The sequence below is a fragment of the Mobula hypostoma genome, chromosome 5 (genome assembly GCF_963921235.1).
Source record: "Mobula hypostoma chromosome 5, sMobHyp1.1, whole genome shotgun sequence".
Classification (NCBI taxonomy): domain Eukaryota; kingdom Metazoa; phylum Chordata; class Chondrichthyes; order Myliobatiformes; family Myliobatidae; genus Mobula; species Mobula hypostoma.
Window position 1 is genome coordinate 187697367 of NC_086101.1, and position 19424 is coordinate 187716790.

The 19424-nt window shown below is 46.4% G+C and overlaps 1 protein-coding gene across 4 annotated transcripts in view; it reads right to left on the minus strand.

Annotated features, from left to right (window-relative positions):
• dok7b (docking protein 7b) overlaps nucleotides 1–18121 on the minus strand; it is a 106701-nt gene extending 88580 nt beyond the window's left edge. Inside the window, exons 1-3 of one of the 4 annotated variants that reach the window (XM_063049523.1) lie at nucleotides 17934–18121; nucleotides 17776–17821; nucleotides 2156–2386 (exon numbers count right to left, since the gene is read on the minus strand). In XM_063049523.1, the coding sequence (XP_062905593.1) occupies nucleotides 2156–2386; nucleotides 17776–17821; nucleotides 17934–17987 (331 nt within the window). In that variant the 5' untranslated portion in view covers nucleotides 17988–18121. Of the gene's footprint in view, nucleotides 1–2155; nucleotides 2387–16240; nucleotides 16931–17775; nucleotides 17822–17933 lie in introns of those variants that run through there. The other 3 variants (XM_063049522.1, XM_063049524.1, XR_010018110.1) reach the window with 3 other exon arrangements.
• Between the last annotated feature and the right edge of the window lie 1303 nt (nucleotides 18122–19424).

Here is a 19424-nt window from a genome sequence, read left to right on the forward strand (position 1 = left end):
TTTGTGCCATAGCAATATGTCTATAATTAAAAATGATTCATGGAATGAAAGACTTAACTTATGAGGAGCTTTCCATGGTTCTGGGCCTGTACGCACTGGGGGATAAGGGGGTTCTTATTGAAACTACCTGGATACTGAAAGGCCTGGATAGTGTGAATGTGGAGGGGATATTTCCACCAGGAGGAGAGTCTAGGATCCGAGAGCAGAGCCTCAGAATAAAAGGACATCCCTTTAGAACTGAGGTGAGGTGGAATTATTTTCAGCCAGAGGGTGGTAAATCTGTGGAATTTGTTGCCATGGGCACTGTGGAGGCCAAGTCATTGGGTATCTAAGGTAGAGATGGATGGGTTGTTGATTAGTATTGGGGTTAAAGGTTAGCAGAAGGAGGCCATAATGGGGTTAAAATGATTAGCCATGAGAGAATAGCGGTACTCTGCTCTTATATCTTATGGTCAATCAGATTCCTCTGCTCTTCATCTGGAAAATCCTAAGCCATCAGAAATGAAATCTTCTTAACAGAAGAAAGCTACATTTCTAGATTATCTCTTCTGAACTGCTACAGTACACTTCACAGCCAAAGTAGGAAGGGATGTCACAGCCATAATGCTGGATACAAGGGAGCAAATTTATACACAGCCAACTCCTGCAAACGGCAATGTGAAAATAACTAGAAAACCACTTTTGAGTGAGGAATAAATATTGGCCAGAGCACCAACAGAAGTCTCCCGACTTCTTCCTTCCCTCCCTCCCAGAGTGACACTTTGAGAAGAGCAGCCTCAGTTGTGGAGTAGGACTAAGGAGAGAGTTAAATGTGATTCCTCCTGGGTACATGCTATAATAAACGGAAGTCTGTAAAACAAAATGGTGTTATCTTGGGGTGGGATTGGAGAGAACCAGTCCACAGCAATGTTTTCAGAAAGTCAAATCTGCAGCCATAATACTGAAAACATGTTTGTCTGGGCTAGAGGTCATAAGAGATAAATGGGGGTGGGGGGTGCAGCTGGTATCATTGAGCAAAGGAAAAGTGCCTGTGTAAGGGCTTTTGAGAGGTATAAAAGGGGCACTTTCTCTGTGCGGGGGAGGGCTTTGTGTTAGGCCAGGTCATGGCTAGGCTAGGTGCTAGTGCTAAGACAATAGGGACAAGTAAGTATATTGAGTCAGAGTGAGAGCTAGAACGAGAGCTAGAGAGAGAAAGCTAATGAGAACTAGAGAGAGAGAGAGAGAGAGCTAAAGAGAGAGAGAGCAAGAGAAGAGCTAAAGAGAGAGAGAGAGCGAGAGCTAGAGAGAGAGAGAGCTAAAGAGAGAGAGCTAAAGAGAGAGAGAGCTAATGCGAACTAGAGAGAGAGCGAGAGCTAGAGAGAGAGCTAGAGAGAGAGCAAGAGAGAGAGCTAAAGAGAGAGAGAGAGAGAGCTAATGAGAACTAGAGAGAGTGCTAAAGAGAGAGAGAGAGAGAGCTAATGAGAACTAGAGAGAGAGAGAGCACTGAGAGAGAGCTAGAGAGAGAGCTAATGACAACTAGAGAGAGAGAGAGCTAAAGAGAGAGAGCAAGAGAGAGAGCTAATGAGAACTAGAGAGAGAGAGCGCTGAGAGAGAGAGCAAGAGAGAGAGCTAGAGAGAGAGAGCTAATGAGAACTAGAGAGAGAGAGCGCTGAGAGAGAGCTAGAGAGAGAGCTAATGAGAACTAGAGAGCTAGAGAGAGAGAGAGAGCTAAAGAGAGAGAGAGAGAGAGCTAATGAGAACTAGAGAGAGAGCGCTAAAGAGAGACAGCTAGAGAGAGAGAGAGCACTGAGAGAGAGCTAGAGAGAGAGCTAAAGAGAGAGAGCAAGAGAGAGAGCTAGAGATGGAGCGAGAGAGAGAGAACAGGCTGTCTGTAAGATTGTCGGATCTGTGGCTCCCCTCCAACATTGTGGAGATCGGTTTGTTTAGTGGATAAGTGTTATTTTGCTTTCTGTACTGCTGCTCCTGCAGACACCTGTTTTTCTGTCTGAATTGCATTTGTGCTAGCTCTAATAAAGTGCTTCCTAGTGGTTTAACACATGTGAAGTGTCTCCTATGTTTGTGGATGCATATGCAAATTCCCTGGGCTGAATAAGAGAAGAATACATTATGAAATTTTAAAAAATGGTTTCAATTGGCATCTCTGATTCTCAGCTACCTTCTCCGAGGCTGTAGCAAGTCCGTATGTCCCAGGCACACATGGTATCTTTGTTTTCAAACGCCAGCAACACAGTTTGCCCCAGGCAGATTATTGCAAGGATGTGATTCACTCCTTCAAATGAAAGTCCGGGCTCTAAACCACATATATCCTCCAGGACCACACTGCTCCTCTCCTTGTTCCCTCGACTCTTTTCAGACTTGTCTTTGAACACCAGCATCAGCAAGCAATCTGAAAACATGACAGTGAACAAGACAGTTAGGCAGTGAAGATGATTATCAAGAATTACTAATACAGCCCAGTCCATCGTGGGTAAAGCCCTCCCCACCATTGAGCACACCGACAAAGGAGCGCTGTCGCAGGAAAGCAGCATCCATCGTCAAGGACCCCCACCATCCTGGCCATGCTCTCGTCTCACTGTTGAGGGAGGTACAGGAGCCTTAGGACCCGCACCACCAGGTTCAGGAACAGCTATTGCCCCTCAAACATCAGGCTCTTGAACCAGAGAGGATAACTTCACTCACCACATCACTGAACTGACTTCAAAACTCGTGGAATCACTTTCAAGGACTCCACAACTCAAGTTCTCAATATTTATTTCTATTATTTTTTCTTTTTTGCATTTGCATAATTTGGTGGCTTTTGCACATTGGTTGTTGTCCGTGTACAGTTTTATCATTGATTCTATTGTGTTTCTTTGAATTTTCTGTGATAGCCCAAAGAAAACAAATCTTACAGTAGTAAGGGAGATATATATGTACTTTAATAATAAATTTACTTTGAAATTTGAATTACTGAGGGATCTTGATCAGCAGAGTAAGTGGACCGTGGAAGGGCAAATTGTGGTTGGTGCCAGAATGTGTGGTGACACTGCCCCCAGCACACTCCTGGGTGTGTTGGTTGTAATGCAAATGTTTCAATGTACACATATGTGATAAATAAATAAACTTGAATATTGGAGCATCTTGAATCTTCAGATGGTGTGAGGTGTTGCAAATCAGCATTTGAACTTCACAATGAAAGGTAGGGCCCTGGGTCTTTCATTGGTTCTGTTATGGTTATTATTCCATAGACTTATTGAGTATGCCCACAAGAAAATGACTCTCAGAATCTCAGTCCTGCTGAAGGGTCTAGGCCTGAAACAACAACTGTTTATTCTTTTCCACAGATGCTGCCTGGCCTGCTGAGTTCCTCTAATATCTTGTGTGTATTTCTTGGATTTCCAACATCTACAGATTTTCTCTTGTTCAGGGTTCTACGTACTTTGATAATAAATTTACTTTGGACTTTGGGGAATGTTGGAGGAACCTTAGTGGTACAAGTACATGGTTCTCTGAATGAGGGTCAGAGATAGTTAGAGTAGTGAAGGAGGTTTTTGGCACACTTGCCTTCATCAGTATAGAAGTTGAGATGTTATGTCGCAGTTGCACAAATCATTGGTGAGGCTACATTTGGAATATTGTGTCATTAAGCTGGAAAGCGTGCAGAGGGTGTTTGCCCAGGACTCGAGGGACAGAGTTATGGAGAGAGGTTGTGCAGGTTAGCATAGGAGAATGAGGGGTGATCTGCTTGAGGTGTATAAATCATCGGGGGGGGCATAGATAGCGTTTTTTTCCCCAAGTTTGGGGAATCAAGAACTAGAGGCACGGGTTTAGGGTGAAAGGGGAGGGGAACGTGAGGGTCAACTTCTTCCACCCAGAGGGTGGTCAATATATGGAATGAAATGCCTAAGGGAAGTGGTTGAGCCACGTGCATTAATAACATTCAGAAGGAATGTGGACAGGTACACAGATAGGAAATGGGCCAAACAGGGACAAATGGTAGCTTGGTCGGCATGGAAAGTTTGGCCTAAAGGCCTTTTTCCTTGCTGTGTGGCTCTACGACTCTGACTCTTGGACCTGTGTTCACAAAGAAGCACAGGAAAAAGGACGTACAATGAATATTTCATCTCAACAAGGCTCCCCCTCTGGGTCACACACAGGCAGGAGGGAAAACAAAGGGAAGGAGAGAAGAAGAGGAAAAGGAGGAAGAGAGGAAGAGAGGAAAAGGAGAGAAGAGAGGGAAAGGAGAGAGGAAATGGAAGAAGAGAGGAAAAGAAGGAAGAGAGGGAAGAGAGGAAAAGAAGAAGAGAGGGAAAGGAGAGCAGGAGTGTGAAAATGCAACAAAGAAAGTGAAGAGAGAATGAAAAAAGATTTAAAGGGAATAAAAAGAATGGGGAATCAGATTTATTATTGCCTATTGTCACTTTATAGACATACAATATAACCATATAACATATAACAATTACAGCACGGAAACAGGCCATCTCAGCCCTTCTAGTCCGTGTCGAACTCTTACTCTCACCTAGTACCACCAACCTGCACTCAGCCCATAACCCTCCATTCCTTTCCTGTCCAATCTACTCATATAAGCTATCTCAACAATTTGCATTTCTGCAAAGGATTTGTTTTACTAGGCTTCGATATCAAAGTGTGAACGGTCTCAATCACAAGGAAGAACGTCACTCACAGGAGACAACCCACTACACTCCAGGTTTCATCCCCAGAGGTGGGACATATTGGGATAAGGGATGGTGTGCCTTTCGACAAGGGGGGCAGAGGAGGGGTGGAGATATACCGACCAGAATCATGTGAGAGGGTTAGATATTACAAAGTAATATATATAAACTGCCCTGCCCCATTCATGTCTCTTATATCCCTTGCAATACTCTCCCGAACAATCGTTCCTTTGCAATTGGTTTATGATGGTCACATGTAGTGATATACTGTGAACAGCTTGTCACGTATACTGTTCATACAGATCAGAAGGTAAAGCAATAACAATGCAGAATATAAAGTCAAGAGTCCATCTTAGCGTACTAGTGAATTACTTAGTTTTATAACAGCAGGGTAGAAATTGTCTTCTTCATGATGGGAGAATTCTCTCTTCCCCTCCCCTCACTCTGCTCCACAAACCTCACTCTGTACCCGTCCCCTCACCTCCCCCCCCACACAGTCCCCCTATCCCAGACATCCTCCTCCCTCAGTGCCCCCCTCACCTTTCCTCCTCCCAGGTCACACATTCCCTCCCTCCTCCAGATCCCCCTCCCACTGTCCCCCCCCCACCCCCTCTCCTTCCATCTGTTCTTCAGTCTGCCCTAGGGTTGCCAACTGTCCCGTATTAACCGGAACATCCCGTATGTTGAGCTAAATTGGTTTGTCCCATACGGGACTGCCCTTGTCCCGTATTCCCCCTGCTAAGGTAAAACATTGCTATGAAACCGTCCGTAAGCCGAAATGGCGTGAAGCGAAGAAGCAATTACCATTAATTTATATAGGAATAATTTTTGAGCGTTCCCAGACCCAAAAAATAACCTACCAAATCATACCAAATAACACATAAAACCTAAAATAACACTAACATATGTAAAAGCAGGAATGATATGATAAATACACAGCCTATATAAAGTAGAAATAATGTATGTACAGTGTAGTTTCACTTAATAGAATCGGGAAGATTAAGCCAACACACATAAAAAATGCTGGTGAACGCAGCAGGTCAGGCAGCATCTATAGGAAGAGGTACAGTCAACATTTCCGGCCAGGACCCTTCATCAGGACTATTTTTCCAGCATTTTTTGTGCGTGTTGCTTGAATTTCCAGCATCTGCAGATCTCCTCGTGTTTGCGAAGATTAAGCCAAAACTGATTTGTAGAAAAAACATCGGCACGTACATGCATGCGCAGGTCACATATGTGCACGTCACGCATGCGCACGCAGGTGCCCATGCAAGGCTTCATGGTCATGGTAGTCTTTCTCGGGGTAAATACAAGTGTATTTGACTGCTACTTTTGTCCCTTATTCAGGAGTGAGAAAGTTGGCAACCCTAGTCTGCCTTCTCCCCAATCTCCTTTCCCTCATTTTGCCCCGTCAGTGCCCATCCCTCCAGACTCTCTCTCTCCCCCCCTTCACTCAGTCTGTCCCCTTCATACATCCCACGCCCCTTCCTCAGTGCCTCTGTCCCACCTTCCCTCAGCCCCCGTCTCCCTCATTTCAACCCCCCCATCAGTGTCCCTCACCTTGCCTTTTCCAGAATCCACCCTCTTCCTCCTTCCCTCAGTCAGTCTCCCTCTTTTCATTACTATTTCCATCCCCCAGTCCCCCCTCCCTCATCAGTGCCCCTCTCCTTCCCTCTGACCCCTCCATCTGCTTCCACTTCTGCTGCAACCCCTGACCCCTCAGTACCCCTCTCACTCCCTCTGTACCCCCTCCTTCTGCCTCCCCTCAGTGCTCCGTCCCCTCCTCCCTCCAGTCCCTCTCCCTCCCCGTGCTGACTGACAGGCCCCCCTCCCTCCAGCCCCTCTCCCTGCCCGTGCTGACTGACAGGACTCCCCCTCCCTCCAGCCCCTCTCCCTGTCCGTGCTGACTGACAGGAACCCCCCTCCAGCCCCTCTCCCTGCCCATGCTGACTGACAGGTGCCCCCCCTCCCTCCAGCCCCTCTCCCTGCCCATGCTGACTGACAGGAGCCCCCCCGCTCCCTCCAGCCCGTGCTGACTGACAGGACCCCCTCTCCCTGCCCAGGTGACTGACAGCCCCCCCCTCCCTCCAGCCCGTACTGACTGACAAAAACCCCCCTCCCTCCAGCCCCTCTCCCTGCTCGTGCTGACTGACAGGCCCCCCTCCCTCCAGCCCCTCTCCCTGCCCGTGCTGACTGACAGGACCCCCCCTCCCTCCAGCCCCTCTCCCTGCCCGTGCTGACTGACAGCCCCCCCCACTCCCTCCAGCCCGTGCTGACTGACAGGACCCCCTCTCCCTGCCCATGGTGACTGACAGCCCCCCCCTCCAGCCCATGCTGACTGACAGCCCCCCCCTCCAGTCCGTGATGACTGACAGGCCCCCCCTCCCTCCAGCCTGTGACGACTGACAGGCCCCCCCCTCCAGCCTGTGATGACTGACAGACCGCCCCCTCCAGCCCGTGATGACTGACAGGCCCCCCCTAGCCCGTGCTGACTGACAGCCCCCCTCCCTCCAGCCCGTGCTGACTGACAGGCCCCCCCTCCCTCCAGCCCGTGATTACTGACAGGCTCCCCCTCCCTCCAGCCCGTGCTGACTGACAGGCCCCCCCTCCCTCCAGCCCGTGATGACTGACAGGAGTGCGTTTCTCCGCCCGGCCTCGGCCCAGCAGAGCAGCTGCCGCACAAACAGCTGCAGAAAACAGGCACTTCAAAGATTCCTAATCCATTCACAAGATTCACTCACACTGCAGCTCAGTTTCACCTTCTGTCGAAGAGACACTGCCCTCCGAGATAAATCTACAGCCCCCACCCCGTTCGCAGAGAGACATTTCACAACTGCGGTCACCAAAGGAGCTGGTTATTGATTACAAGAGGAAAGCCAGTCCTCACCGGGTGATCAGAGGTGGAGAGGGTCAGCAACTTTAAATTCCTCAGTGTTATCATTTCAGAGGGTCTGTCCTGGCTCCAGCAGACAAGTGTCATTGCAAATTAAACTCGACAGCTCGTCTGCTTTCAAAGATTCAAAGTACATTTATGATCAAAGTGTGTATGCAGTATACAACCCTGAGCTTTGACTCATAAGAGCATAAGAAATAGGAGCAGTAGGCCATCCGGCCCATCGAGCCTGCCCCACCATTCAATAAGATCATGGCTGATCTGTCCATAAACTCAGCTCCATCTACCTGCCTGTTCCCCATAACCCTTAATTCCCCTACTATGTAAAAATCTATCTAACTGTTCCTTAAATATATTTAATGAGGAAGCCTCAACTGCTTCCCTGGGCAGAGAATTCCACAGATTCACCACTCTCTGGGAAAAATAGTTTTTCCTCATCTCCGTCCTAAATCTTCTCCCCTGACTCTTGAGACAATGTCCTCTAGTTCTAGTCTCACCTACCAATGGAAACAACTTTCCTACTTCTATCTTATCTATCCCTTCCAAAATTTTGTATATTTCTATAAGATCCCCTCTCATTCTTCTGAATTTCAGAGAGTATAGTCCCAGGCGACTCAACCTCTCCTCATAGGTTAACCCCTTCATTTCTGGAATCAACCTGGTGAACCTCCTCTGCACTGCCTCCAAAGCCAGAATATCCTTCCTCAAGTGTGGAGACCAGAACTGCACACAGTACTCCAGGTGCGGCCTCACCAGAACGCTGTATAGTCGCAGCATGACCTCCCTGCTCTTCAATTCAATCCCTCTAGCAATGAAGGCCAACACTCAGTTTGCCTTCTTAATAACCTGTTGTACCTGCAAGCCAACTTTTTGCAATTCATGCACAAGCACTCCCAAGTCCCTCTGCACAACAGCATGCTGCAATCTTACACAATTTAAATAATGATCTGCTCTTCTATTATTCCTTCCAAAGTGGATGATCTTGCATTTACCAACGATGTATTCCATCTGCCAGACCTTGGCCCACTCACTTAACCTGTCTATATCCCTCTGCAGACTCTCCACATCCTCTGTACAATTTGCTTTTCCACTCAGTTTAGTGTCATCAGCAAAATTTGCTACGCTACACTCAGTCCCCTCTTCCAAATCATCAATGTAAATGGTAAACAGCTGCGGGTCCAGCACCGACCCCTGCGGCACCCCACTCACCATTGACTGCCAACCGGAGAAACACCCATTTATACCAACACTCTGCCTTCTATCCACTAACCAGTCCACTATCCATGCCAATACACTTCCTCCAACTCCATGCATCCATATCTTATTTATAAGTCTCTTGTGCGGCACCTTATCAAATGCCTTCTGGAAATCCAAGTATACAACATCCACCTGTTCCCCTCTTTCCACTGCACTCATTATGTCCTCAAAGAACTCCAGTAAGTTTGTCAAACAGGACCTGCCCTTTCTGAATCTGTGCTGTGTTTGTCTAATGGAACCACTCCTTTCTAAATATTTCGCTGTTTATCCTTAATGACAGCTTCAAGCATCTTCCCGACTACAGATGTTAAGCTAACTGGCCTGTCTTTTGCCTAGATCTTTTTTTAAAAAGTTGCATGACATTTGCTGTCTTCCAATCTGCCGGGACCTGCCCAGAGTCTAGAGAATTTTGGTCTTTTGCTATCTGTTTTTAGAGGAAAGGGCTCTATCTTCCCTTTCCTTATTTCTTGTTTAGTTGTTCTTTGTTGCCTCCCCACAAACAGCCAAAGAAAATCACAAAGCCCGCTCAAAGAGAAACATCAAACCCCCAATGAGCAAAAAAAACCAAGTCACAAAAATAGCAAAAAAGAGTGAAAAGCACCCAACCACAAAGTCATTGAAAGAGTCCGGGTATTCAGTATAGTTCAGCTCAGTTCAGTTCAATCTAGTGCTGTGTCAGTCGTTACCTGCAGGCCACCCTGATCAAAATTACACAAAATTGCAAAAAAAAGGAGCGACCAGAAACCAGAAACACTCCATAACGTGAGCTACACAAAGTAACCAGTCCAATCCACAAACCCTGTTGATTAAACTTTGCTCAAGACTCTGGCGCTATACTGCAGCAGGAGTGGGGTTGGGAGAGAGGAAGGGGGAGAGGGGGGAGGAGAGGGTGGGGAGGGGCAAGGGGATGGGCAGGAGGAGGGAGGAAGAAGCGGGAGTGGGAGAGGCACCATTCTAACACAGGGACCTTCCTCCGGCAGCTGTGGGTGAGAGGCTTATAGACAGCGCTGAACACTCGCTCGCCTTCCGCGCTCACCCCGACGATTTCAATTTTCCTCAATGCTTTAATCAGCAAGAGATGGAGTCAATTACGGCCTCAAGCCTCATCTCCGAGCTTCTTGGCCTCAAGGTCACACATTGCTCGAACCCTAATCAAATCCCCTCGGAGACAGTAGAGTGCCAGATCGCTCGATCGGCCAGATGTAGATCACAGGCTTCAACAGTAGCAGAACCACAGTTGAAAGAAAAAGAAGAGAAAGAAGTAGTTTCGTGAACCGTCTGAAGGATGTCGTCCTCGGTCGTGTTGTTCACTGGTACCATCTTCATACTTTCTAAGAAATTTGTAAAGACTCGGCATGTCATCTAACTTTGACAAACTTCTATAGGCGTGCAGTGGTTGTATCTCAGCAGGTGTGGAAACGCCAGTGCCCTTGAGTGCAAAAGACTACAAAAAGCAGTGTATACTGCCCAGTTTATTACAAGCAAAGCCCTCCCCACCATTGAGCACATCTACATGGAGTGTGGTCACAGGACAGCAGCATCCATCAAGGACCACCACCACCTAGGTGGTGCTCCATTCTCGCTGCTGCCTTCAGGGAGGCGGTACAGGAGCCTTAGGTCCCACACCACCAGCTTGAGGAGCAGTTATTACCCCTCAACTTCACTCACCCCACTGCTGAACTCTTCCCACAACCCATGGGCTCGCTTTGAAGGATCCTTCATCTCATGTTCGTTACTCATTGCTTTTTTTGTTTCTTTGGATTTTTTGTGAATGCCCACAAGAAAACGAATCTCAGAGTTGTACATGGAGATACATAAGTATTTCGATAATAAACTTACTTTGACTTTGAAAGTGGACAGCAGGACAGAGATCTTCCAGTACTTAGCCCACTGCTCTACCCCCTCTACGCTCATAACTGCGGAGCTAATCACAGGTCAAACACTACTTATAAATTTTCTGATGACACCACTGTTGTCTGAGGTGGCAATCAGGAGGCGTACAGGAGATGGTTCAGTGTTGTCTCAACAAGAACCTCACCTTCAATGACAGGAAGTCCAAGGAATTGGGTGTGGACTTCAGGAAGGGGAAATCAGGAGAATCCTCACTGAGCAGTCAGCAGTGGAGAGGGTAAGCAGCTTCAAATTCCTGGATGTCAACATCTGAAAGGATCTATCTTGGTCCCAACACATCGATGCAGTCATGAGGAGGCATCCCAGTGGCTTTGCTTCAGAAGGATTTTGAGGAGAGTTGGTATGTCACCAAAGGCTCTTGCAAATTTCTATAGATGTGCAGTGGAGAGCATTTTGACTGGTGTATCACTGCCTAGTATGGAGGCCTCAATGCAGAGGATCAGAAAAAGCAGCAGAGGGTTGTAAATTCATCCAGTTCCATCATGGGCACAACTTCCCCACCATCGAGGACACCTTCAAGAGGAGGAGGCATCCATACCAACTTCAACATTCGGTACATACCCTCTTCTCAATGCTACCAACAGGGAGAAGGTACGGGGGCCGGAAGACACACACTCAATGATCCAGGAAGAGCTTCTTCCCTCTGCCATCAGATTTCTGAACAGTCCTTAAACAATACCTCATTATTCCTTTCTTTGCACTAATTATTTATTGCTGTAATTCAGAGATGTTTATGCCTTTGCTACAAAGTTCAGGTCACAGAGAGGTACAACACTACAGCACAGAAACAGACCCCTCATCTCATTTAGTCTGTGCCAAACTGTTATTCCGTCTAGTCCATCGGCCCATAGCTCTCTATATCCCTCTCATCCATGTACCTATCCAAACTTCTCTTAAATGTTGCAATCGAGTTCATGTTCACTACTTCCACTGGCACCTTCTGACTGAAGAAGTTCTCCCTCAGATTCCCCTTAAATATTTCACCCTTAACTCATACTTCCAGTTCTATTCTCACTCAAACTGAGGGAAACAGCCTGCATACATTTACCTTATCTATACCCCTCAGAATTTTGTTTGCCTCAGTAAGATCTCCCCTCCTTCAGCTTAAGTACTGCATTCAGTGGGAGGTTAAAGTCCACAGGTGATACATCAAGGACTGCTGCCCTGCTCACTTTGGTTTGACACCTTTTGCCTATTTCTGATATTAACTGCACCTTAACAAGAGTGTCTGAGCAACCTGGTATCACACACCAGCTCAGGCCTGTAGTCTCTGTTTTCACTATCTTCTCTAGTTTAACACTGGCATTAAAATCTTAAAACTGTTTTGTTTGCTTTTTTAACTGGACTTTTTGGAAATCTTTTCAAAGCCATCAGTAAACGCTTGCCAAAACAAACCTCAGAAGAGCTGCAGAAGTTGAGGGCGGGGGCTGTCACAAATCAAACATAACTCTATCCACAGAACAGAAACAGGCCTTTCAACCCATCTGAGCCAGTGTGGAAATTTTGCCCCTCACAATCTTCCTCACACCCTTCTCCATCTCATCTTCTAAGCACATTAGAACATAGAACATTACAGCACAGTAGAGGCCCTTCGGGCCACAACATTGTGCTGACCCATTAAGCTGCTCCACAATCAACCTAACCCTTCCCTCCTACATAACCCTCCATTTTACTCGCATCACTGTGCCTATCATTTCTTAATGCATGCATTTCTAAATGACGATAAACGAGGACTGAGTGTCCTCATAATCTAACCTAAGAGTCTCTTAACTGTCCTTAATGTACGTATCTGCCTCTACCACCACTCTAACAGCGCACTCCACAAATACACTGTACAAAAACCTACCTCTCATATCCCTCCGGCATTCCCTCCAATCACTTTGAAAATATGTCCTCTCGTATTAGTCTTTCCTGCCCTGACTGTCCACTACTTATGTCTCTGATCATCTTATGCACCTCCATCAAGTCACTTCTCATCCTCCTTCACCCAGACTGAAAAGCCCTAGCTCGCTCAACCTTTCTTCATAAGACATGTTCTCTAATACAGGCAGCATCCTGGTAAATCTCCTCTGTACCCTCTCGAAAGATTCAACATTGTTGCTATGATGAGGCAACCAGAACTGAACACAATATTCCAAGTGTGCTCTCACCAGAGTCTTAAACAGCTGCAATATTACCTACACACAAAATACTCTGCAGATGCTGGGGTCAAAGCAACACTCACAACACGCTGGAAGAACTCAGCAGGTCGGGCAGCATCCGTGGAAACGATCAGTCAACATTTCGGGCTGGAACCCTTCATCAGGACTGAAGGGGGAGGGGGCAGAGGCCCTATAAAGAAGGTGGGGGGATGGTGGGAAGGAGAAGGCTGGTAGGTTCCAGGTGAAAAACCAGTAAGGGGAAAGATAAAGGGGTGAGGGAGGGGAAGCAGGGAGGGGATAGGCAGGAAAGGTGAAGAAGGAATAGGGGAAAACACAATGGGTAGTAGAAGGAGGCGGAACCATGAGGAAGGTGATAGGCAGCTAGGGGAGGGGGCAGAGTGAAATAAGGATAGAGGAAGGGAATTACTGGAAGTTGGAGAATTCTATGTTCATACCAAGGGGCTGGAGACTACCTAGATGGTATATGAGGTGTTGTTCCTCCAACCTGAGTTTAGCCTCATCATGGCAGTAGAGGAGGCCATGTATGGACATATCCGAATGGGAGTGTGAAGCAGAGTTGAAGTGGGTGGCAACTAGGAGATCCTGTCTGTTGTGGCGGACGGAGCGGAGGTGCTCGACGAAGCGGTCCCCCAATCTGCATCGGGTTTTACCGATGTAGAGGAGGCCGCACTGGGAGCACCGGATGCAATAGATGACCCCAACAGACTCACAACATTACCTCGTGGCTCTTGAACTCAATCCCCCAACTAATAAAGACCAACATGTCTTTATCAGTTCTTAACCACCCTATCAATTTGAATGGCAACTTTGAGGGATCTAAGGACTTGGACCCTAAGATCCCTCTTGTCCTCCACGTTGCCAAGAATCCTGTCACTAACCTTGCATTCTACCTTCAAGTTTGATCTTCTAAAGTTTTCACACTGCACACTTTTCTCAGTTGAATTTCATCTGCCAATTCTCAACCCAGTTCTGCAACCTCTCAATGTCCCAATATAACCTGTGATAACCTTCTACACCATCCAGAACACCGCAGATGTTCACGTCATCTGCAAACTTATTAATCCACCCTTCTACTTCCTCATCCAGGCCACTTTTACAGAATTCAAAGGGCAGGGATCCCCATGGAACATCACTGGTCACAAACTTCCAGGCAGAATGCACTCCATCTGCCTTCTGTGGGCAAGCCAATTCTGAATCCGTGCACAAGCAAGAGAAAACCTGCAGATGCTGGAAATCTGAGCAACACACACAAAATGCTGCAGGCCAGACAGCACCTAGGGAAAGGAGTTCAGCCGACGTTTTGGGCCGAGACCCTTCAGCTGGATCTTTTCCTTTCCAGTCCTGCTGAAGGGTCTCGACCCAAAACGCTGACTGTACTCTTTTCCACAGATGCTGTCTAGCCTGCTGAGTTTCTCCTGAATCCATGCAGCCAAGTTTCTCTTAATCATTCCAGACCAGGAGCTCCCAACCTGTGGTCCATGGACCCCTTGCGTAATGGTATCGGTCCATGGGATTAAAAAAGGTTGGGAACCCCTGTTCTAGACACTTTATCAATAACATAAGGCATAGGATATAGGAACAGAACTAGACCATTCAAGCCCATTAAGCCTGCAATACCATTCAATCATAGCTGACTTTTTTTCAACCCTATTCTCTCACCTTCTCCCTCATAACCCTTGGACCTCACCCTACCCACCGCCCCCCTCCCTACCAATCAAGAGTTCATCAGTCTCTGCCTTAAAGACACCCAATGACTTGGCCTCCACAGCCCTCTGTGGCGTCAAATTCCACAATTTCACCAGCCTCTGTTCGAAGAACCTCCTCCTCACCTCAGTTTTAAAGGGATGTCCCTTTATTCCGAGACTGTGCCCTCAGATCATAGACTGCCTCACTAATGGAAACAACCTCTCCACACTCACTCTATCCAAGCTTTTCCATATTCAGGAGGTTTCAATGAGATTCATCCCCTCCCAGTGCTTCTGAAGTCCATCAAGTAGAAACCCAGTTTATTTGAAGTCTGTTTCTCTGGTAGTGCATACACCTTCAGTAACACACTCAGAGCCAAAGAATGATGTTTGAATTCACAATAAAACACCACAGAATGGTAAACAAAAGCAAAAAGAACTCAGGACTGATATTTTTGAATAGGAAGAAACCAACAGACTTAGTTTGTAGGGCAGTTCTAAAAGACCTTACTGAAAGGATGGACTGGAATTATAAGGAGAAACGGACTGGGCTTTATTTTCCCCGGAGCACGAGAGTGTTAAGGAGTGACCTTAAAGAGGCTTATCAAATTATGCAGTGCAGAGGTGATGGTCACAGTCTTTTACCCCCCAGAGTAGGGGAAGATCTAATAGATTGGCTTTGTTTGTCACGCTTAAAGCAAAACATCAAAACATACAGTGAAATGTGTCAACAACCAACACGGTCCGACACTGCGCTGGGAGAGGTCTGCAAGTGTCACCACGCTTCCAGCGGCATCATCGCGTGCCCACAACTCCCTAACCCTAACCCGTACATCTTTGGGAATGTAGGAGGAGAGTCTACATTGAGATTTGAGGGTGAAAGGAGACACATGGGACAGGATTTTCCTACACAGAGGTTGGTGGGTACATGGAACGAGCTGCCCGAGGAGGTGGTAAAGGCAGGTACAACTGCAGCATTTAAAGGGACATTTTGACGGGTTCACGGGCAAGGAAAAGTTTAGAGGGACCAAATGCAGGCAAATGGGTCTGGCTCAAGCAAGCAATTTTATCAGCATGAATGAGTTGGGCAGAAAGGCCGTTTCCATGCTGTTTAACCCTGAATCACAAGCAACTCGGACACTATCAGACCACCTGAACTGGTCAGGTTGGTTTGCCGCCGACCCTTAAAGTTAAAAATAGTGAGCATCATATAATAAAATACATTAATCAAAAAGATATATCTATGAACCCATGGGACCCATAGGGTCATGAGGTAATGTTGCACCTCAGTAAAGTTGTGGTTAAATGACACGTGGAGTATTGCATTCAGTTTTGGTTGCCTCATTATAGGATGGATGTGGAAGCTTTAGATCCCACAGGAGTGCCACGGCAGTGTAACGGTTAGCACAATGCTATTACAGCTCTGGGTGTCTGAGTTCGGAAATCAATTCTGCCTGTAAGGAATTTATATGCTCTTCCCAGGTTTCCTCCGGGTGCTCCGGTTTCGTCCCACAGTCCTAAGACATACCGGTTAGTAGGTTAATTGGTCATTGTAAACTGTCTGGTGATTAGGCTGGGGTTAAATAGGTGGGCTGCTGCATGTAGGCTCATTGCACCAGAAAGGCCTGTTCCATGCTGCATCTCGAAATAAAACAAAATCACAAATTCACTATTCCACTTTTGCACTATTTTTAATTGTGACTTCTAGAGGTTTATTTTACGTATTACACTGCCCCGTTGCCACAAAACAACAAATTTCACGACATATGTTGGCGGTAATAAACCTGATTCAGATTTAGTGTGAGATTTTCATCGTGCAGCAAGTCAACGTTCCTTAACCTATTTGCCATTGTGGATCACTTTGTAACTCTCATACCGTTACAGGTGCTGCGCCCCCACAGTTTTTATTTTGTTATCTGATAGTTACACAATTCAAATTAATTTTCCATTTTTTGGAGAAAAATATTTGGAACAGGGAACAGGAAGTGAAATGGAATTGTTATAAATTTTTCTTCATTAGACAACGCACCCAGTCCAAGTTATGTGTTGTAACCTGGATTGAGTGAATTATCTAATGAGGAAAGGCTAGACATGAATCCATGAAAGTTTAAGAAGAATGAGAGGAGTCTCTAAACAATTTCTCTTCTGGGAGAATCTAAACATAGAGATCACCATTTAAACAAGATCTTTAAAATGGTCTCAGTGGGCTGTGAGTCTTCGGAACTTGGTTCCTCAAAATCCACTGAAAGCAGGATTGTAGACAGATTCTTCAAACATGAAAACATCTGTAAAACAGGTTTTACACGTTTTTCCCTGGATTCCATTGTTTTTCATGGATTCTATTGTATTTCTTTATTTTCCTCTGGTTGCCTGCAAGAAAATAAATCTCAACATTGTATATGGTATTCATATCTTGCTAATAAATTTATTTATATTTTATTGGGATACAGCATGCAACAGGTCCTTCCAAGTCACCTAGCAATCTCCCGATTTAAACCTAGCCTGATCACGGGACAATTTACAACGACTAATTAATCTACCAGCCTGTATGTCTTTGGACTGTGGGAGGAAAGCAGAGCACCCGGAGGAAACCCAAGTGGTCACGGGGAGAACATACAAACTCCTTACAGGCAGCACCGGGAATTGAACCCGGGACGCTGATACGGTAAAGCGTTGAGCTAACCACTGCACTACCATGCTGCCCCAAGTTTACTTTGAACTCCATATGGAATGAACTGTCAAGGGTGGTGGTATAGAGGCAGATACGATGGAGGCGTTTAAGAGGCTCTCAGGTGGGGACATGGACATTGTGTAGGCAGAAGGGATTAGTTTAGTTAGGCATTTACTTTCTAGTTTAATTAGCTCAGTGTAACACTGTGAGCTGAAGGACCCATACTTGTGTTGTACCGCTCTACATTCTGTTGGCGTGGGTAGGCAGCAATGCAGAGTTGAGGTTACAGTGAGATCAGCATTGATCTGATTGAATGGGGGATAGTCTTTTGGGGCAGAGTGGCCTTCTCCTGTCCATAATACATGTGCTCCTCTATAAAAAGGAGGCAACCAATGTAGGGCAAGAACCAGAAGAGTTGTGCAATGCAGCAGTCTAAATAAGGAGCTGGAGATGTTGCAAATGCTTTAGAAGATCCCCCCACAAACTATCTGCCAGATCCCCCCAGAGTCAAATATAGTTATTGAGTGAAAGTATGGATGTGTACCTGCTACAGGAGAAGGTTTCCGAAGCACCAGCCATCTATTTTTCCACTGGAGTTTCATGTAAAATAAAATACAACACCAAGTTAACAGAGCAGCCCGGCACATACCACTTAGCTCAAGCCAACAACTTTTAATTTTCCACTACGGCGGACCCACAAACCTTTTTCCCGTCTCTCAGTTTTACTTGGCCCTCCGCGACAACTGAATCCGTCATCTTCAGTCATGGTCGTAAACAGCTGCAAACCTTTCAGGGTCACTTTCAAAATAGCTCGCTGAGCTGAGCTCCCACAGCCCGGACCGCTCAGCAGAGAAGCCGGAGCCCTCTGACGCCTCTCCCCGACCACCTGCTCCACCCCCAGGACCCAGGCGCGAGGGAGGGCTCTCCTCTTAAAGCAGAATGCTTCCCCTGAACTTTATTCAGAACCAGAACCAAATCAGGTTTAGTATCACCGGCACGCGTCGTGAAATTTGTTGTTTTGCAGCAGCAGTACAGTGCAAGACATAATATTTGTCAAAAACTATAAATTACAATAAAATAGATAAAAATTAAATTAAATTAGTTTGAAAAGCAAAAAATATTGAGGTAGTGTACATGGGTTTATTTTCCAGTCAGACATCTGATGCTGGAGGGAAAGAAGCTGTTCCTGAATCGTTGAGTGTGCGCCTTCGGCCTTCTGCACCTCCTCCCTGATGGTAGCAATGAGAAGAGGGCATGTCCTGGGTGAGGGGGGAGATCCTTAATGATGGATGATGTCTTTCTGAGGCAATGCCTTTAGATGATTCTGGTGGTTTTTTCCCTTTTCCACTTATCGCTGCTGCTTTTGTTTTACAAGTATATACTTTTTATAAATTCAAACCACGGCAACGCCATTGTACAATCACATTACAAATAAAAACAAAACGGACTAAACTAACACGTCCAAATTCAAGTTTATTGCCATCTGACTGTACATACATACAATCAAATAAAACAACATTCCTCCGGACCCACAAAACATAAAACAAAAATATTGCCACAGATAAGTTATTAAAATATAAATCAAAATGCATGTGAAGTTTGCCTACCAGCCCCGACTAGGAGTTGAGATGCCATCGTCTTCCTGCTGAACCGTGTCAACGCCCACCTGGACAAGCCAGTGAGCACTGTGAGGGTCATGTATTTTGACTTCTCCAGTGCGTTCAACACCATCCGCCCTGCTCTGCTGGGGGAGAAGCTGACAGCGATGCAGGTGGATGCTTTCCTGGTGTCATGGGTTCTTGATTACCTGACTGGCAAACCACAGTACATGTGCTTGCAACACTGTGTGTCCGACAGAGTGATCAGCAGCTCTGGGGCTCCACAGGGGACTGTCTTGTCTCCCTTTCTCTTCACCATTTACACCTCAGACTTCAACTACTGCACAGAGTCTTGTCATCTTCAGAAGTTTTCGGATGACTCTGCCATAGTTCGATGCATCAGCAAGGGAGATGAGGCTGAGTACAGGGCTACGGTAGGAAACTTTGTCACATGGTGTGAGCAGAATTATCTGCAGCTTAATGTGAAAAAGACTAAGGAGCTGGTGGTAGACCTGAGGAGAGATAAGGTACTGGTGACCCCTGTTTCCATCCAGGGGGTCAGTGTGGACATGGTGGAGAATTACAAATACCTGGG